This window comes from Nicotiana tomentosiformis, chromosome 2 (assembly GCF_000390325.3).
Source record: "Nicotiana tomentosiformis chromosome 2, ASM39032v3, whole genome shotgun sequence".
NCBI lineage: Eukaryota > Viridiplantae > Streptophyta > Magnoliopsida > Solanales > Solanaceae > Nicotiana > Nicotiana tomentosiformis.
The window spans coordinates 78,669,735-78,691,435 of record NC_090813.1 but is presented as its reverse complement, the minus strand read 5'-3'; the positions used below and the strand labels follow the sequence as shown (position 1 = coordinate 78,691,435).

Here is a 21,701-nt window from a genome sequence, read left to right as displayed (position 1 = left end):
GAACCAAGTAATAGTTTGAAGATTAATTTCAAAATAAGAACAAACATTTACATGGACAAACGAGTACTAAATAAGGCTAGCAAGTGGGCTGGTCCACGACCGGGACCGGCCCAGGACCGCAGTCCATGTGGGTAGTGGGCCTAAACGGGCTGAATCGTTTAAGACCGGGGGGAGGTGGGCCTAGCAAGCGGGTCGGTCCTTATTTTTGAGGCCCGCGAGACCAGACCATTTGCGACCGGGACCGGACCGGTCCTAGCGGACCTAAACGGTCCCAACGGCCATAATTTAAATTTTAAAAAAAATCTGCCCGTTTCCTCTGCCAAAATAGCCGTTGGCTATTTACAAAATAGTCATTTAACCCCCCTAACTTTTTATAATTATACTTTTTTCCTATTTTCAACTATATATACCCCCCATTCTTTTATTTTTCTCACACAATCATCAATCTCTCTCAATCTCTCTCTAATTTTCTTTTATAATTGCTTACTTTATTGTTATAATTTGTGAAAAATTGTGAAGTTGGTGAATTGAAGTCATCAAGTCTTCAAATCTTCAACGATAATTAATTTTTAACAAGTTGTTTGTCAATTCGGTAAACTCGTTCAAACTCTTAAGTTTTAATATTATAGTTTTGTTTGTTTTATTTACTTTGTATTGCTTGATTAATTAAAATGGCTTATTCCTTAAAAAATATTTAGTAAAAATAAGGAAAAATCTAAGAGTGGTGAATCTAGTGGCCAATCTGTTCCTCCTCCACTTCCTCCGCCTCCCCGACCCAAACATGTTACCCGTCCTACACCTACTACTCTTGATAGCGATGATAGTTTATTATAATTTACCGAGAGTCAATTTTGCCATAATATTGCACCCGGTGAACAATTAAACCATGAATATATGAATGCTCTTTATGGCAATCTAATTATTGATGAAAATGATGATGAAGAAATAAATTTTGATGAAACGCAACCGCAAGACGATACACCCACTAGTCCTGCTCCTAAAGTTAACCCAACTAATAATAATCCAAATGATGCCTCGTCTAACCCTCATGTTGTTGCCCTTACTTTTTCTTGACAACCTTCTAAATGGACAGAAACATTTGTTGTTTGACCATTTTATACTCAACTAAGAGAAAAAAATAGGGCTAAGTGTAAAATTTGTGGCAAAGAGTTAGCTTTTAAACATGTTGGAGGTCGGGGGGGGGGGAAAGTTTGACTAGACACATATTGCTACACCCTCAAGATGAAGTTAGATATTTTCGTATGAAAGCTTTGGCCGAGGGGACAAGTGTACCTAGTCAGGCTGACCTTAGTACCAGGTCAAATCAATTTTAACATTAACACTGTTACCGGAGATATTTTATATTATGATCCAAAAAAAGATCGGGAAGAATTGACAAAAATTGTTATTGTTATGTGCTTACCCTATAGTTTTCCTTCTAACCCTCACTTTGTGCATTATATTAGAAAAGTTTTTAATCCTACTTATAAAGGTTTTCCTTGTACAACCGTAAAGAGCGATATTTATAAATATAAACATGAATATGAACAATATTTGCGCTATTTATTTACTCATATAAATTGCCGTGTTGCTATTACAACTGATATTGGTAGAAGTGGTAATGACTGTAATTACCTTACTGTTACCAGTCATTGGATTGATGAAAATTGGATAATACAAAAGCGCATTATTGCTTATAGAATAATTAATTCATGTCACACATGACAGTTTATTTCTAGCACGGTTACAGATATTTGTAGATATTTTTGCATTAGTGATAAAATAATGTCAGTTTCAATGGATAATGCTACTAGTAACACAAATGTTGTAGCCTTGCTTACCACTACACTAAGTCCTGCATTTAATACCATTTTTCATGTTAGATATATTTGTCATATTTATCATTTAATTGTGGGTGATGGTATGAGAATTTTAAATGTTGAAATTGAAAAGGTTAAAATGGCTCTTAACTGGCTTTTTTATTCAAACCATAGAAGTCGACTTAGAGAATATTTTAAAAGATGCGATGAATTTAGCTTAAGAGAAAGAAAGGTTCCTAAACCTTGTCCAGTTAGATGGAATTATGTTCCATATGAATATAGAAACCCCATAAACTCAACGTTTAATACTCATGTAAGTGATGATGATGAGCACCTTACAAATGCGGATTGGGCTAATGTTAAAATGCTTGTAGATTTTTTAGAAAAATTTTATATTGCTATAAATAAATTTTCTGGGCAATATTATCCTACTATTTCTAACTGTTTAGTTTATATTGCAGAACTTGCAAATTTGTTTGATCATTTTTCAGAGGGTGGAGAAATTTATCAACTTGCTATTGATTCTATGAGAAAAAGATTTTAAAAATATTTTTTTCTTATTCCCTCTATTTATGGTGTTGATGCCTTGTTAAATCCTACTATGAAATTAGGAGGTCCTCAATTTTAGTATGAAACTGTTTATAATGGTTTAACACTTGAAGATGAGGAGTTGTCTAAACTTACGGACGCAATAGCTTAAATTAAAATAAATGTTCAAACTATTTATAATGCTTATCAAGTTGCATTAGATCATGCTAGACCAAATGTTCCAACTCCTTCTTCTTCTAATTCTCAATCATCTAAAAGAACTGCGGGAGTAAGAGCACTTAATGCATGTGCAGGGTTCAAGGGTTCTCAAGGTTCTAGTACTAGTGATTTTTCACAACTAAATGAGCTTGAAGTTTATTTAACATAGGGAATTGAAGAAGTGAATTCCGACGGCTCCTTTAATATTTTGGAATGGTGGAAGGACAAAGAAAAATACTTTCCGATTATTTCAAGGATGGCCCGAGACATTTTAACTATTCAAGCTTCAACAGTGGCATCAGAGAGCGCTTTCAGTCAAGCAAGACTTCAACTCGGTGATTATAAAGCGTCTATGAGGGAGAGCTTGGAAAAATAAGTACTTTTCAGAGATTTGATCCGTTCGGAAAGAAGAAATTTTGGACTTGCTGAATCACAACCAGAGGTAGACGAAGCTTACGAAGAAATGCTAGCTGAACTTGCAGAGGATGCTGCTTCTCCCGGAAGCGGTGATGACCAAGCTTCTTTTCCGCCGCCACCAACGGAAATTCCTCCGGACCTTGAAGGATTTATGAAATTTGTAAGAGATACCATGTAATTTGTATGAATAAAAATTAATATGTAACTTGTATTTTGGCACATCTTGATTAGTTTCTTTTTCTTCTCAATGGTGGTATTAGCACCTTGTAGTGCTCATTTCATAGAGGGGAGGAAGACTAATAAAGATATTGCTATATTTTTTTAATGTTATAATAAGATTATAACGCATTGCTTTGAATATCTCTTTACAATTATTTTGTCTTTAAATTTGAATTAAAAAATTTAGGTCACAATTTTATAATATAATTTACAAGGAATTGACTTAGATATTTTTATTACTATTTTTTTTTCTCTAACTTCTATAAAAAAAAATTTAAAAAATAGAAAGTATCACTTGAGCCACTTAGGCCCGGGACCGGCTCACTTAGACCGGGACCATTAGTACGTGGGCGCGGTCCCGAGCCGATTCATACAAAAGCCCGAGCCCCTGAAACCCGTTTAAGTTGGGACCAGGCCCACTTAGAATCGGCACACGAAACCCACTTAGCCCGACCCCGACCCACATGCCAGCCATAATACTAAATCTACCTCCGTGAATGTTGTCACAATATGTAATAGGAGTTTAAATTATGACTAGAATTTAATTATAGACGACCTAGTTAACTTGTATTACACAAATTAATTAAATTGCATTGAATATAGACGTACCTAATACATAAAGTAAAGGGGTGCTTATATATGTGATGCGGAGGAATTTAACTTTTTCTATACCACCACCTAATCAATTGACACAACCTTAGACAATCTAAATTAATTCTTTATTTACTTGCCCCTTAGAAGTTTGGTTTTTCTATGGTTGTTAATTGTAGCACTTGGATCATTAAAAAGTTTGATTGGTTCGACTTTACTTTCCGATAAACAATATGTGTGTGTCTGGATTTGATTTTGGTTAAAATTAATTTTGTAAATGATGAAAGAACAGTTTTAGAAAAATAGCATCATGGTTATTTATTTATTTTCTCTTAAACAAAAACAAGTGTAGCTGCTTATTTTGCTTTCTAAAACAAAAGTTAGGGGTAGAGAGTAGCATAGAAATGGAAATACATGTTCATTTTCAATCATAGGGATAAAAAAGAAGTAAAAACAATTCCAGTCTCTTTTCAAAAATCAAATTTTCAACACATATTAAAGGGTGAGATGATTGTACTCGTGATCAAATTATCAAAATTTGTACTATAACACCGTAACAAAAAAGTACTCCGATCCTTTGTTTTTCTTTTTTCTAAGAAATATATTAAAAAGATTTGAGTCGCCAATTTGTCTTTAAATGAATTCAACATCAAACTATGTCATATATTAACCATGATTGGGGCTAAACTACTTTCACAGGGTTAAATGCAGTTATGAGCTTCATCGTCTCTAAGAACTAAAATGAATAAGGGGGGCCGCGAAGTGAAATTGTCAAGTTCAGAGGTATCAAAGATCACGTGAAGTTTAAGAGGAACAAAATAAAAGTTATCAAGTTAAGAGGGGTTCAGAACTATTCTGCCCAACTTTTAATATACTCACGGCGGACCAGCAAGTAACCATTTTGGACATGGTTAGTATTTTAAGAAAATTTGTGGAGTAAAACTATGTCCCTTTGCTGGTATGATTAATAGGTCCGATTTAATTGATTAATGAGATTGAGTTTGAGTTTGTGTCCCTTCGCTTATATGTAGAACCAACTCTTTCTAAACCAATCCGAATCCAAGGGGTTCCAATAATTTAAAGTCTAAAGTACATCATATAAAGTCCACTTTTACTGCACATTTAGCTTATTAGAAAAAAAGGGAGAATGCCATTTCTCGCAGAACAAAGGGCTTCCTAATTTTGAATTCGTTTTTATTATATGCTTAGATAGTGTAATCTTTTTTGCACTATCACGCTAAGTTGACGTACAAAAATGTATAATTCCTTATCAATAGCAAGCTCAATATAACCACCTAAAAATAGAGTATTGACTTATTATAATCAGTTAAATTACAGTGACTATAAAAAAAACTATACTTATTATTATTGTGTATATACCTTAAGCTCTCTTGAATTGGAGCATTGCGATGGCTCTAAAATTTTCCTTCTTTTTTTGTTTTGCGGCTATGGCTCTTGAATTAGTATATAGTGTAGAATGGAATAGGATTAATATATTAGGAAAGTGTCCTTTCTAATGAATGGAATAGTGGCTTATTGACAAAGCATTCATGTGAATAACTCTCTAGTTGAGTTACTCATTGTTGCAAAAAGGGTTTGAACATTGCAAGCACATGCATCCAACCTTCTGTCTGTTATCTAACTCTTTTTTTTCATCAATTAATAAATTTCTAAATAATGATTAAGATTGAGATTTTCCCCGGATGCTAAAAAGTTAGCTGAACAAGTGAGACTTGTTAAATTGGTAAAACACATCAACCTACGACCGTTAGGTCATGAGTTCGAGTTACGCCGGAGGAAAAGTATGAAAACATTATAAATTCTTCTAATTTAGGAGGAATTTAAAAAAAAGAAGAAGTTAAGTTCCCACACACACCTAATTAACAATTCTTCTCACTAACTATAGGTTATGTGTCTCTCTCCAAATGAATGACGGAGGAAAAGACCAATGAAACTTTAGTTTTGTAATTTTTTCATAGGACGAAAAAAGAACATTTATATTGTCTTAGCATGTGAATTGAGACTTGTTCACCCTACTAACTTTAGGACAAAGAACAATAGCATGGTTGTTTAGCAATATAATGGCTTTATTTTTCCAAGTGTATCACATCAATACCTATAGTTTTAGAAGAGTCATTGTTATCCTAACAGTCCTTGTTGATGAAGTCAACATTTGCTAGCTACGTCCAAATTATTGTGATCTCAAACATTGACAAGTGATCGATGGAAATTAATTAAAGCTATCCATGTATCTCAAAAATATCATGGGATTAAATCCTTTATCATTATGATCTACAGCTGAAACTCAATTATACCGTTACTAGCTAGGTAGCTTCAGTTTATAAAATTTGTGGAAAGTATTGTCAGCCATTAATGTCAAAGGAATTTGATGTGATTTATTCAAACACGAGATATAAACAGATAACTAGATTTGCCGAAGGAACTAGATAATTTTTTTTTTTCTCTCTCTATATATATTATACTACTTTTACATGCTCTAAGGATTATATGCAGATTTAAAGCATTTCAAATGGGTTCAACTGAACTCATCATATTATATATATATATATATATATATATATATATATATATATATGAAAAAAGTTTAAGAACTAGCACAAATATCAATTTGAAATCCTTATTTCCAAAAAAATTAAAATTTTGAATATATTAAGGTTAGATACTGGATTTGTCTCTACTAGAGTGGAGATTTCATTGTTGAAAAAAAAAGACAATTAAAGAGAATCTTATAACAAAGTTAAAGATAATTCAACGCATTAAAGCAAATGAAAGCTTAACGGACGAACTATATCCTAAGTTGGTATCACCTTGGACTTATCCAATTTTCGTCAATTCAATCAAAATGAATCCAAGTTATTTATATTTTTTTAAAAGAAAAAAGGCATACTATACTTGACATGATCTTACTTTTGCATCACCACCTTCCTAGTTGACCAAACAATTGAAGTATCACAAATTTGGAGTGACAATAGAGTTACAAATCCACAAGAAAAAGGTCACAAAAAGCATATAAAATAGGAGTACGTGAAAAGAGGAGAAACCTCTCATGAATTTTTCCAAAATGACATAAGAGATAGATAAGATCAAAGAGAGTATTGGAAACAAAATTTTGGGGGAATAGACACCACTAAGGTAGGAATAAGAAGATGGTTTATTAAATGGAGCTATCTCATTCTCTACTTAGAATTAGAATAGACCTTTTAAAAGCTGTTGTCTCCCTAATTACAATAACCCCATGTTACTACCTACCTTTTTTTTCTTTTCCATGTCTCCCTCATTATCCTTTTGCTTCATTTTTGTCTATTTCTCTCCCATTTTCTAACTCTATTGGGGCCTCGACACGTATCCAATTTATAGCTATCTTCTTGTACTTGTTTGATTTTGTTCATTTATAATTTGGGAGCTTACTGGCATTTGCTTTGAAACTTTTTATTTTCTTTTTTTGAAAGTTTTCAACCAAATACAATTAGAGAAATGTTTTTCACCTTTTTGAATATAAAAGCACATGTGGAATAGTTTTCAGGTTTTGCAAAAACTGAAACCTTTTATTTGATAGTTTTTGGTTGAACAAATGTTTCTCCAAAAGCATTTTGACCAGTTTTTGAAACAAACGCGTAATCAGACTTTTTTTACTCTAATTTTCTAAAGGGCTTTTTTCACTTTCTATATGTTGGGTTTCCTATATACTACAACAACAAGTATTATCCCACACAGTTGAAATTCCTATATATTGTAGTTAAAAGGGATCTTTACACAAATAATCGGTTATATTTATTATTTACTTTTTTAGCCGTATACATAAATTATACATTGATTATACACATATAGTACATAAATTATGCATATATTATATCTCCACCGACCTTTTGTGTTTAAACGATTGGGTGAGCGGCTATTTGGGTTAATTCTTGTAGTTATTTTTTTAAAAATAGAAAGGTTCTTTTGCTGGTTCAATTCTTTTCCCGATAAGAAACATTTCTTTTGCTGGGCTAGCCCAAACTCGAGTTTAATGAAGGAAATTTTACATTCTATAGCAAGGTATACACCCTATTTATTATAAATTAAACTCATTTTAAAATATTATTTTTTATAACTACCTTTTATATTTTATAGCAAAATAAGTATTTATGGTATATACTACCATTGAGGCATGAAATACGCTATTATGTTTTTCCTATCTCTTAGACAGGTGGACATACCAATTTTTATGGTGATTGCTGTTATTGTATTCATGAATACATGACGCGAATACATGTGAATACATGTACATACAGCTGGACTGCCCTGATTTTAGGCGTTTTTACTGTTGTATTCATGAATACAGCAGCGCGAATACATGTGAATACATGTGCGTACAGCTGGATTGCCGTATTTTAGGCGCTTTTTGTTGTTGTATTCATGATTACATAACGCGAATACATGTGAATACATGCGCATACAGCTAGACGACCCTGATTTTAGGCGCTTTTTACTGCTGTATTCATGAATACAACAATGCGAATACTTGTGAATACATGCGCGTACAGCTGGACTGCCCTGATTTTAGGCGTTTTTTGTTGTTGTATTCATGAATACATGACGCGAATACATGTGAATACATGCACGTACAACTGGACTAACCTGATTTTAGGCATTTTTTATTGTTGTACTCATGAATACAACAACGCGAATACATGTGCGTATAACTAGACTGCCTCATTTTAGGCATTTTTTGCTGTTGTATTCATGAATACATAACGCGAATACATGTGAATACATGCACGTACAACTGGACAACCCTGATTTTAGGCGCTTTTTACTGCTGTATTCATGAATACACCATCGCGAATACATGTGAATACATGCGCGTACATCTGTACTGCCATGACTTTATGCATTTTTACTATTGTATTCATGAATATAGAAGCGCGAATACATATGAATACATATGCGTACAACTAGATTGCCTCATTTTAGGCGCTTTTTGCTGTTGTATTCATGAATACATAGCGCGAATACATGTGAATACATGTACATACAGCTGGACTGCCCTGATTTTAGGCGCTTTTTACTGCTGTATTCATGAATACAGCAGCGCGAATACATGTGAATATATGTGCGTACAACTGGATTGCCTCATTTTAGGCGCTTTTTGCTGTTGTATTTATGATTACATAGCGCGAATACATGTGAATACATGCACATACAGCTAGACAACCCTGATTTTAGGCGCTTTTTAGTGCTGTATTCATGAATACAACATCACGAATACATGTGAATACATACGCGTACAGCTGGACTGCCCTGATTTTAGGTGTTTTTTGTTGTTGTATTCATGAATACATGGCGCGAATACATGTGAATACATGCACGTACAACTGGACTACCCTGATTTTAGGCATTTTTAATGCTGTATTCATGAATACAGCAGCGCGAATACTTGTGAATACATATGCGTACAACTGGACTGCCTCATTTTAGGCATTTTTTGCTGTTGTATTCATGAATACATGGTGCGAATACATGTGAATACATGCGCGTACAACTGGACAACCCTGATTTTAGGCGCTTTTTACTGTTGTATTCATGAATACAGCAGCGCGGATACATGTGAATACATGCGCGTACAGCTGTACTGCCATGATTTTAGGCATTTTTTACTAATGTATTCATGAATATAGTAGCACGAATATATATGAATACATGTGCGTACAACTAGATTGCCTCATTTTAGGCGCTTTTTGCTGTTGTATTCATGAATACATGGCGCGAATACATGTGAATACATGCGCGTACAGTTGGACGACCCTGATTTTAGGCGGCTTTTACTGCTGTATTCATGAATACAGTAGCGCGAATACATGTGAACACATGCGCGTACAGCTGTACTGTCCTGATTTTAGGCGTTTTTTGTTGTTGTATTCATGAATACATGGCGCGAATACATGCACGTACAACCGGGCTGCCCTGATTTTTAGGCGCTTTTTGCTGCTGTATTCATGAATACACCAGCGCGAATACAACGAATACACTACCGTAACAACTGAATAGTAGCTATAGGAAGTAATTATATATATGATAGTTATAAGAAGTTAATAGGCACTAAACAATAGTAGTTTCTGAAAATTCTTTTAATGAACCTTGGGTCACATATTGTACAAAATAAAAAAGGGAATTGAGCAACAAAGAGATGCAAGCATACATTTAATTAAGTGTAAGTGGAGAATATTATGTTGAGAAGGTACACAAGTACACACCATTTGGGTGTGGGAAATACTTTTTGAATCAAATACAAAAAGTTATTTATGATTAGTAAGCACGTTCTTTTACTAAGTACTTTTTTTCTTTCACATTTCACTCAATTATTATTATTATTATTATTTCTCTGATCTTATTTAGCAGCACAGGGTCCTATTTCGATACAAAGGGACTCAAGCCTCTTAACCCAAACCAGAAAATATTAGGATTAATATCAACTTAGTCTAGTTAATAACAATGCACACTTAGTTTAGTTAACTAGAATCATTTAATATCTATTATCCAACAGAATAAATTACGTGCAAAACCAGAATGAAGCCGTTTTAATTTTGCGTGACTTTGGATAATCATAACAAGTAGGAGTAATTAATTACAAAGTGGCCAAACTGGCTAGCAAATTCACTTTTTGGTAGTAAACAGATTTTACTTTCTCCTTATATTAGGAAGTTCCTGCATGTTGCATTTGTTTTCCTTCTGCAATGTATTACCTTTTGCAAGTACAACTTTACTCAAAGTATACGTTCTTTTTTAAAATATGTACCTATTCCCGTTTGATCTCTCGCAACATGGATTAATGTACACCGCAGTTTACTTATGTCCAGTTGTATGTCGATCCTTTCAATATTTCGGTAACATGTACAGAATAAAAACTACAAAACAATGAAATTAGGCTTTCCAAGGGTACATATTGTATACATTCATAATTAATGGGTGTTTGCATCAAACAAATGAATACAAAACATGTGTCCGACTAGAATATTTGAAGAAAAAAAACTTAAGTTAGGGGGAAAATGCATGTTAGAATAAGAATGGCACTTGTACAACCAGAAGAGTTTAGAAAACTGATAGCACTTCTCAAACATATACATTGAGTCTTCAACCCTTGATCAGTTAGTAGTTTTCTTTGAAGTTCATTAAAAGATATCTTCATTTGACAACCATGGGATCAGACAAAGGAAAAGGAAAAATGACAAATAATATCGGTGAATTACTCGAAGAATGGTATGAAGATGAAGGGCTAGAAGATGTACAAATAGACATATCAATGCTAGAAAATGATGATTATCAAGGTGAAAACACAAGCAATGAAGGATTTCATGGCCGTGCTACTGGTGCTCATCAACATAGTTTTGGAGTCAGGAATTCGCGTCGCAATTTGCAAAAACGTGCATGTCCATTTCTGTTAAAGATTTATGAAATGCTTGCTGATATTCAGTTCAATCCCTTGATTTCTTGGAATGATAATGGTACCAGCTTTATTATCCATGATTGTCATAAATTTGCTGCTGAAGTTCTCCCCCGCTTTTTCCGCCATAACAATATCTCTAGCTTCATCTGCCAACTCAACTGCTATGTGAGTACGATTTTATTAATATTGCAATGTATGTTATTATAGAGATTACTTTTTTAAGGTGATGTTTTTCTGTTTTGGTTTGTGATGAAATTAACAATAGGGATTCAGGAAAATAAGTTGGGACAAATTTGAGTTTCAGCATGAATGTTTCCAGAGAGGAAAAGGACAGTGGTTGAAGAATATCAAGAGGAAGGGTAGTAGAAAATCCGAAATGAATCAGCAGCCACAAGAGCAAGGTATTGACGAAACGGTTGCAGTTACAATGGAGAAGGAAATTGAAGAAATCAGAGAAGAGCAAAATGCAATGAGGGAAGAAATCATAATGCTACAACAGCAGCTAAACATACTAGAGAAAGAGATGGAAGATAATACTAAGCAAGCTCGGAACCATGTCTCCTCCAAGAAAGCCAAAATTCTCAAGTATTTGTTGGACCCTTTGTTTGAGTGTATAGGAGAGCTTGGTAGAAGTGAAGTAGCACAGGGACTCGAGGAGGATGATGAGATAGAAGATGGTGTTGAAAAAAGGAAAAAGCAAGTTGAAGAAGAGTTGCAGGGAAAGAATGAAGGAAGCAAGAAGATTGCAGTTGCAGGTGTTTCAGATTTTAAATCTGATTCGGATTTGAGGAAGATGCTTATGGATGAGATGGACATGAACAATTTGGCTCAAGAGCAACCTGATAATTTCCTGGAGTCGGAGGAACAGGCCGAAGGTTCATCTTTTTGGATTGATTATGTGAAACAGCTAGATCACAATTGACTATCCTCTCTGAAGTTGGCCCTGCCGTCTGATCACAGTCACAGGAAAACACACTCTTTCAACCTATTTCATGTATACTCTCTGCTTAATTACAATGTCATAAAATCATGAAATATATATGTTTACAGGACTCAAGGCTTCATCCCATTTTCTCATTTGTTCCTCCTCCTTTTATTCATTTCATTTTGCTTCGCCAGTTTTCTGATTTAAATTCGTTTTGCAGGAATAGGAAATCGGGAGGTTCCTGCGGCATGGACGCATGGTAATGCACGCCAAAGAAGATTCACAAGACTTTGTTTTCATATAGTTGTAGTTGTTACTAGTTTTTTATAGCTGTTGACTTGCATTCCTGCACCTTCGTTTCTTTGCTATAGCTTGTTATATCAGTTGGACAAGTTAATTTTCCTCTCTACCAATGCTAATGTTCAGACATTGATCGCATATATCCAGTATAATTACGCGTTAGTAGAAATCTCAATACTAATGAATGCATAATGATCGACTGTGTCAACTGCTAGTCAATCCTAGCTTCATTGGACTTCAGGGGTTCAAAGAAGAAGCTAGATCATAAACCACAGAAAGCATATGCAGGCATGCATTTTAACAGCAGTGGATAGGGAACTCTTCAAACAAGTCTCAAAGCAAAAATTAGAGAAACTTGTATTCCGTTGAAGCAACATTGTGCCGTTAATAGGCTTAACTGAATGTTGTTCGGAATAAAACATCTCAACAATATATGGGAACATACAGATTACGAGTTAGCAACTCTCCTATTGACGTTGTTCATTTCACCTTTATTATGATGCAAAAACAGAAAATTTGACCCTCTATAGTATAGGACCCCGTGTAGCTGCAAAATTGGAACGACAGGACACCTACAAACAACCAGTGCCAAGGAGTTGCTAAAAGAATTAAACAAACAAATCCATTCACATCAGAAAACTTTTGTAATAGCCTAGTGGAAGTTCAAGATAAATCCATAGGGAGCTCCTACAAAACGTCGAGGGTATAACAGCTCCTTAAATCTGGCTCGAGTCTCTTCCAAAAATGTACCGCCTTACCCAGTCAGAGACAACCAGTGCCCTTGTACGCCAACTAACTTGTTTGCTGGAAATTCAAAAACATGGTAGCCATCAGATGTCCATAGAAGGTTAAGACACGTTAATGGAGAAGCGACAAGACAAACACTTGAAAGGATTACCTAGCATACACAGAATACCAGAGCCACTGAGTGCTGTGACCAATTGAAACCCAATCTCCTGGGAGCTGTGCTGCTGTTTGCTCTCCTCCCAAGGGTGCAAACTGTCCCAAATGTCGGTACCTGGAACAAACATTTGTACAGCGTTAAAAAAAGACTTTTTCAAGCCAAAATTACAACACATTCCAGATATTTTATTTTATTGCCGTTCATCCTCCTTAAACTTTCCTCCCACTAATGATTGTGTGCATACTCAAACCGAGCTTCCTACATTTCTGTTATGGTTTTAGAAGTTAATATACTGCATGGGACCGCTAGCAAAATTTCAGATATCCCACGAGACATCTCATCATGTGATCATCTAACAATTTCTGACCAAAGTTGTGCGTTTCACTCGTGTTGTGCTGAGGAAGACAATCTCATAGAGAGGTGATGCTAAGAAATGATCAGACAAGCCCGACTGGTACCTGAATGGGTGAAAGCGATGGCGACCTTCTCCTCTAAATCGAAGAGGACCTTCTGGATTTTTTTCACATTCCTCCATACGATTAAAGCAATTAGCTAAGTAGACACCTTGCTGAGATGCAACCTGAACAAGTCGTCGCACATGCAACAAAGATATTTAAGCACGCATGCATCCATCAGAAACACAAACAGAAGCTACAAGCACAGTCTTGTTTGCATAATACCTGAGCTGTTGCTGGGAGATTCTTCATCTCAGAATCCACTTGGGACAGAGCTGATTTAAAATCTTCAATATTCACCTCAACTGATTCTTTAACACCATCTCCTTTTGATTCTTTCAAGAGATCGGCCAGATTACTCATTTTTTTACTTTTCAAGTAAAGCTCTACTTGCGGGTATCTTTCACATATGTCTTTAAGTACTTCCTGAAATTCTTTGAAGGTAAGTGTTCCAGAGTTATCCTTGTCTGCTTTATGAAATATAGCAGCAATATCTTCCTGAACAATGAGAAATTTGGCAAAACAAAGATCAGTATTTGCAAAATTTAATATCTAATAATTCAAAATTCAAACCAGTTCTATTTTATCAGATGCTGACTGTTTCCGATATTAATTAACCAAAAGGTCACCGGTTATATTTAAAACAAGTATCCTGAAAATTATTGCCCGCTTTGTACCCCTATTTGAGTTTTTTTCTAAGCTTTGAAGTAAAGTGCAAATTACAATGTGTAGCCTGTAGATATTTCCTAAGCTCCAATAGTGTTGCCGTCATGGGTAAAAGAAAATGAAGTTGAAAGTTATTGTCTACTCAGAACTGGTTGAAAAAATAGATGGACATTGGACAGGAAGATTGCACTCTAGTGGAATGCTAGATCGAATGACCACCCAATATAAGAAATGTGATCAGGAAGTGAAGGTGAAATTACCATGACTTTCCGCTGGTTGATTGTTGCACAGTCACCAAGTGCATATACGTTGTTCTGTCCCTCAACACGCAGCCACTCATCAGTTGCTAACACTCGTCTGTTACCCTGTTACCAAATAGAGCTTTCACATAAGCAACGTAAATAACAATAAAATCAAACAAAAGCTTGACAGAAGCATTACATTAGCTCCCAATAAACAAGGAAAGATACCTGACCAATGTGCTTCATAAATTCCATAATTACTGGACGAGTTCCAATACCAGTTGACCAGACAGCCATTCCATAAGGCATTGAAGTTATATCTCCCCGTTTGACATCCTTGGTAGAAATTTCTTTATCTCCTACCTTCACAACCATTGATCCTGTTTTCACATCAATACCATCTCTCTGGAATTTTTCTTCAGCAAAAGCGGTAATTCGCTTGTCAAACCTACAAATGAAAAATACAAATTACCACATTAGAACACAAGTGAAAGTGGAAAATGAGCTCATAATGAAACTGCATATTCCAAGTCAAAGAGGTGGCAGTAGAAATAGAAACATAAGAATTTGCTTCAAATTACCCATCACATAGGAGAATTAGACATTAGGATGACGGCTAGCTAATAATTAACCAACTATTTTTGCCAGTGAGCCGAGAGTGAGCCGAGGGTCTTCCGGAAACAACCTCTCTATTACTCGGGGTAGGGGTAAGGTCTGCGTACACGCTACCCTCCCCATACCCCACTAGTGGGATTTTACTAGTACTTTGCCCAAGGACCAATAGAAGCACATCTACTGAAAGATCTGCATAAACTGATAGATTTTGGAATATAAGCCACTTTACTTCAACCTCTTTCTAAAGTTTTATTACTCACATAACTGCGTAAGTATGGCATCACTGCTCAACTCTTGATTAAATTGCCCTTCACCAAAAGAAAAGAAGAAGGTGGGAAAAAGGGAAGGAATATAAAGAGATGATTTTCTGTTTTTCTCACAGAAAACAATGATCAACCAACCCACAACTGTTAAACCAGAGGAAGCAGCTAAAGTGTCCCTTTGCTTTGTGCCTCTTTTAACCACAGTATGTCCTATGTCTGGGTATTACATCCTAATGTTGAAGGAGGGAAACAGCCTTTGCGTTCAAACATCTTTTATTTACAACAAGCTCAATCAAGGGCCAGAAATTGAAACTTTAAGAGCACAATTTCCACTACTAGGCATCACTGGTAAGCCAAGCGTGACAAATCACTCTTAACAAGTTCTTACATTTGCATATCCAAAACTATGTTGCCTCAAAGAGGTATTATCTTCACCAAGACATTTCTTTACAGACTGGGCAAAGTATATATCTCACTTCCAAAATTTGGTCGATCAAGGAACAATTAATCAGTATATGAAATATACTTTAGATTTAATTACCAAAAACACATATATATATTTTGAGATGACCGCTTAAAAGAGGTGCTGTCTTACATGTTCAGAATATGATCTGTTGCCTCAAGAAGTGTTATCTTCACCAAATCTTTGACTTTAGGATATAGTCTAACTATATCTTCATTGACAAAGTCGTGAAGCTGTGCCGCAAACTCCACACCAGTTGGTCCACCACCAACAATAACAAAGTGAAGCAGTCTCTTTCTCTCCTCATCACTGAGGGTCGGCAGACTTGCTTTCTCAAAACAGTCAATAACAGTTCTACGGATCTTTTGAGCATCTTCTACTTCCTGCACAAAGGCATTCCGATGGGAAATGTAAAGATCAACGTTTTGCATGTGCTACATATGACGCCAACCTAATCTTAAATAAGTTATCTAAAACTCATTTAGTGGCATCACAAACTTCAAATCCTATTCTAGGGATTACCTTCAAGAAAAAGGTGTTCTCTTCAACACCAGGAATGTTAAATGTGTTTACACGGGCTCCAACGGAAATCACAAGATAGTCATAATCGACAGCAAACTCTTCCTTCCCATTCCCATTGGTGTCTAGATTTGATCGACAATATACTTTCTTGTTTTCTGGATCAATTTTGACACATTCAGCTTCCCAGTAGTAGGCATCTACATGTTTCTGCTAGGAGGACCACATATAACATCAGAGAGAACACAAAATTTCATTAACTAGCCTTGACATTCATAATATAGATAGCAAAGTTGAATGAATTTATTATTGTTGCCGCATGGTGGCAAAGAACAAACAATACTTGCAGAGTTGGTTTAGCCTACGAACAAGAATGTTGCAGGTGCTGCTATAGGCTTTGTATTGAAGAATTAAAATGAAACACAAACAAAATGTTACAAGTTCGAATTACCATTTTCCTACCTTTCTGATAATGTTGCGGATTGGTTCAACAACGCTGCGACTCTCCACTGTGCCACACGTAACACTTGGCAGCAAAGGGGTGAATGCGAAGTAATTTCTTGGAGATATCACTTGGACATCATATGAAGGATCCTTCAAATTCTTCAAGAAACTGGTTCCTGCCCAGCCAGTTCCAAGGACAACTACTTTCTTTTTTCTGTTGTTGGCCTCAACCAACTCTCCAGAATTAGGATTCTCATATGATTTTGCTGCCTCAGAGTACGCCACAAGACCTCCACCACTGTCATTTACATGAATAAGGTCAGAAAAGATCAAACTCACTGCAACAGATAACATAAAGAGCTGCAGTAGAAAAGTATCTCTGAAGGTGGTAGGATGGAAGAAAAAATGTCTGTTGGTGCTTTTGGGAAAAAAAGAAGGTAGACCAAATTTTTTTCATTTCAAAAAGTAATAATGATAATAAGGTAAAAGCCTATGAAGCACCAATAATAAAGTATTTTTTTTCCACAGGAGCTAACTGCACCATCATATTGCTCCCAAAGATATATTTTCTTTTCGAGAATAGATGATTAGAAAACTTGCTTAAAAATATCATGTATATAAAGCATAATAAGTAGAGACTAGTCGAATAGCGCAATTTTTTAGCACTACGATATAAAAGGCTTCTGAGAAAAAAAAATATAAAAGGCTTCCAAATGGATGCACCAAAGAGACATCCCATATTACTGATTTAGTAAAGTAGGGACGGAGCTTAAGCCTAGCATTTATCTCGTCTTATGTGCCCTCAATTTGCAGCCTCATACCTAAGCTATCTGTATTCCGTTGCCACTTCCCCTGTTCTTTATCCTATTTTCACCTTTGATCTAGAAAACTCTGTATCTATAGTAAAACATTTAGCACTGCCCAAGCAGGAAAAAAAGCTACTGTACATGACAATTACTACATTTTACAGCCCGATCATGGAGTATTAAGCATCTGATATTATAGCAATCGCAAGTCAAAATGATTTTATTATTGAAATAAACACATAAGCAGGAAACAATAAACTTTAGTGGAATTAGGATTCCACAGGCATGCTTACTTCTAATTCCATCATCAAGGCAAAGCAATTATTGAAACAGAGCGAAGCAGAGGTACCTGCTCTGCCACTGTGCCAAGTAAATAACTATAACTAAATAAGTAGAGAACTAGGATCAGTATATTATCAAATTACTATACAAACTTCCTTTAGCTAGCAGATAAAACATTTCGCCAAGACCACCAAACATTTAAAACTTTAATTAGCAGATCTGAAAATTCTTATCCAGAGACTACTTGATCAAACTACAAGTTCATATCATAACCAACACATCGTCCCTTCACATAGAAATTCAATATAGCTGTTTCATTTCATCAGCAACGTCAACGTGCATAATCATTTGCGTTGTTTTCTTCATATTAACTGCCATAAACGTAACTAATTACGAGATTAAGAGAATTAAATTTAGCTGAAAATTAGAGAACTAATGCAAATTCAAACTCCGAAACAAGCAACTTAATAATCAAAGCTGATTATGTTAACATAGCAGCAAAATATAGGAGAGGTACCTGACGGTGAAAACAATGAGCAGCTTAGAAAGCGAAGGATTATCACGGAAAGTTCTCGAAAATCTCTCGATCACCGTTACTCCCTGCATTTTGCGTTCAATTTAAGCGATCTCACCTTACCTTGTATTCACCTATCAACAGCAACAAAAGCATCCATAAATTAACACAGCTATACTGATAATGCTACAAAACCTCAGAAATATCACCTTAAATTCACTTCAGGTACAAACAGAAATCAAAGCGTTTACGAATTCTTATATAGATCTATACAAATATACTACGAAATATATACCTGAGATTTGCTGTTGCGTAGAGAGAAATGGTAAGAGAGAGAGAGAGAGAGAACGTGGTGTGAGTTGTAGAAAGAGAATACGAAGAGGGAGAGAAAGAATCAACGAGAAGAAGAGAACATGGAAATGTGCAAAGTTTTTTCCCCTGAGAAATGGGAATTGAGAAGGTGAAGAGTCAGAGAGAGTCAGGAAGCTTCTAATACTTTCCAGCTTAGAGCAGCGCTGGTCTTTGCTTAACGTGATGCCCAAGAATTAGACACATGTATTTTGGAAGGCGGAACGCATTTTTGCTCTGTTGTCGCAGTCAAAAGTCAACACGTTCCAAGTTGGACCTCTATTTTATTTTAACAATAAAATGAAACTAGTGATATATAGGAGTAGTATAGTACTCTTATGTACTTTTCAATAATAATTTGGTCCGACTTAATACTGAAAATTAGAGGTGCATATGCTGCCATTTTTATAATTAAGGGTGTTTAATTTTCCTTCTAACTTTGTGTAAAGAATCAAATTAATCCCCAAATTTTGAACTAAAGATACTTTTCTCCTTCACAACTAATACTATAGAGACACAACTATTTTTACTCTTGTGGTTGAATGCTCATACATAAGGTTTTAAAAAGCGGGGGTGGGGGTTGGGGGTGACGCGAGGCGTCAGCCCTGAGACATAGGGCGTAAGACTCACGAATCTTTATATTTTACTAATTTCAAAAATTTTAAGATAGTATAAAATAAAAAATAATTATAAAAATTACATAAAATCATAACAAATAATCTATTTAAAATATTTATAAATTATAATTCAACAATAATACGAAAAGTATGACATATATCATAATATGCAAAGTAGATGCAACGTTGTTACAACTCAAAAATCAAAAGTAATGTATTCGATGCGAAATCTTATATATATCTCTTAAGGAGTAATGAATCATGAAAGAATTTTAATATTATAATTTGATAATTTTTTTAAATACACCTTTTATTTAATATGCTTTTTATTTGAAAGATAATTTATATAAAAATATAATTCACAATTTAAATACGATTCTCTTGCATCATTTGTTTTTAAGTTTCAAAAAGTTAATAAAGTGACACATAATTCACCATACTATACCATGATAACTAATTATTTGTAAATAGTTACTAGCTAATACTGTGCTATTAAATTAATAAGTATTGTATCTCGTAAACGTGAAAAAATAATATTTAGGAAAATAATTATAAAAAAAATTATGGGCTATTATATAATAAAGACATAACAAAAGTTAATAAATAAATACTTTTAAATGAAAGATTTATTTAAAATTTACTATCATACCAGTCTTAGTGGATAACGTGCAATAATTTTTATTTTAATTATGACATAAAATACTGTCAATTTAATGATTTATGATTAACAACAACAACAATAACAACCCAGTAAAATTCACTAATGGGGTCTGGGGAGGGTAGTGTTTACATAGACCTTACCCCTACCTCGAAGGAGTAGAGAGGATGTTTCCGAAAGACCCTCGGCTCAAAAAAATAAAAGGACAAAAGGACAAAAATGAGACAATATTAGTATCACAACAACAATCATAGGAAAAATAGGAACAACATGAAATCCAGAAGAAAGATGCAAAGCAAAGATAGACAATAGTAATCATAAATTATAATGATTTATGATTAAGAAAAAACTAATTTTGAACAATCAACGATTTATTAAGAAAATCGAGGATTTACAAGGCTAGTTACACATAATTGCATAAAGTTTTATTAGGCGAGCTCAGTACGCTGGGCGTGTCCGAGGCGTAAGTCCCGACGACCGAGACGCAAGTCTCACGTAACTAAGCCTCACACATAAGCTTAAGGGCATTTTACGAGTGCTCCGCCCCAGAGCGAGTCCCAATTATGTCTTTTAAAACAAAGTTAAAATACATATTGTGTGAGAAATAACTTTCTCCGTGTTTGGTGTGATAGAAAGTTCTTTTTAGAAAACACTATGAAGTTATTTCCTAGTATTTGGGTTGCAAAAATTTATTTTAAAAACACTTATTGTCGGAAATTATTTTTCATAACTATCTAAACTTAAGAGACCTTTAACTTCATAAAAATGCTCCAACGATCATTCAGACACTATTTATAGTTTGATATTAAAAAGATCATCAAAATGTTATCTTATTTTCTAAGAATATTTTTAATCTTTAATTATATCTTTTTTTTAAAATATATATTCTTCGCTCACGAACCAATAGCTAAAAAAGTTATAATTTCAAAACAAAAAGAAATTATTTTTCGAATCAACTTGTTTTCTAAAAATATCTTTTGTCGAACCAAACACACACCACAATATTATTGAGTCATGGATAGTGGCGAAACCACATGGTCACAAGGATGGTTAGTTGACCACCCTTCGTTGAAAATTTATTTTGTTTATATAAGTAAAATATAATATTTTAGAGGTATATAACACATATTAAATATATTTTATCGAAATATTTTTTTAATTCTTTAAATTAAACATGAGAGCGGCTTTCACATGGCCGTTGAAGTTGGCATTTAATTGGCAGTTTGGCACTCTTAGTATGATACGCAACTATTAGGTTATGGAAAGGGAAAGGAAAAGCCGTTAGGAATGCCGATATCACTGACTGGGTTGGCTCCTCGTCTCATTCGACAATTGCTTTAATATTCACTAGTTTAATCAATTTCTTAATGAGAAAATGTCTCACTATACTTCTCTCCTTTTCAGTGGCCGACTCCCCCTTCAATCTACTCCCCTTTTCT

The 21,701-nt window shown here is 34.7% G+C and overlaps 2 protein-coding genes across 2 annotated transcripts; one reads left to right on the top strand and one right to left on the bottom strand.

Annotated features, from left to right (window-relative positions):
* The first annotated feature begins 10,992 nt into the window (after positions 1 to 10,992).
* Positions 10,993 to 12,163, top strand: LOC117277173 (heat stress transcription factor A-7b-like). The gene is made up of 2 exons (XM_033656595.2): positions 10,993 to 11,406; positions 11,507 to 12,163. The coding sequence occupies exons 1-2, from the start codon at positions 10,993 to 10,995 to the stop codon at positions 12,161 to 12,163; spliced, it is 1,071 nt and encodes a 356-aa protein (XP_033512486.1).
* Positions 12,164 to 12,799: 636 nt separating this feature from the next.
* LOC104098059 (external alternative NAD(P)H-ubiquinone oxidoreductase B2, mitochondrial-like) lies at positions 12,800 to 19,172 on the bottom strand. The gene is made up of 11 exons (XM_009604713.4): positions 18,935 to 19,172; positions 18,643 to 18,773; positions 17,056 to 17,335; positions 16,597 to 16,803; positions 16,207 to 16,457; positions 14,962 to 15,181; positions 14,752 to 14,856; positions 14,051 to 14,323; positions 13,829 to 13,950; positions 13,365 to 13,484; positions 12,800 to 13,270 (listed from the first exon to the last, which is right to left on the bottom strand). The coding sequence occupies exons 2-11, from the start codon at positions 18,729 to 18,731 to the stop codon at positions 13,183 to 13,185; spliced, it is 1,755 nt and encodes a 584-aa protein (XP_009603008.1). The 5' UTR covers positions 18,732 to 18,773; positions 18,935 to 19,172; the 3' UTR covers positions 12,800 to 13,182.
* Between the last annotated feature and the right edge of the window lie 2,529 nt (positions 19,173 to 21,701).

Bases quoted from the DNA above. Each gene is read 5' to 3' on its own strand.
- LOC117277173 (XM_033656595.2), top strand. From the start codon at position 10,993: ATGGGATCAGACAAAGGAAAAGGAAAAATGACAAATAATATCGGTGAA. The intron at 11,407-11,506 runs GTGAGTACGATT...AATTAACAATAG, and splicing joins TCTGCCAACTCAACTGCTAT to GGATTCAGGAAAATAAGTTG.
- LOC104098059 (XM_009604713.4), bottom strand. From the start codon at position 18,731: ATGCAGGGAGTAACGGTGATCGAGAGATTTTCGAGAACTTTCCGTGAT. The intron at 14,857-14,961 runs GTATCTTTCCTT...ATTTGGTAACAG, and splicing joins TTATGAAGCACATTGGTCAG to GGTAACAGACGAGTGTTAGC. The intron at 13,271-13,364 runs GTAATCCTTTCA...TTGAATTTCCAG, and splicing joins TGGTATTCTGTGTATGCTAG to CAAACAAGTTAGTTGGCGTA.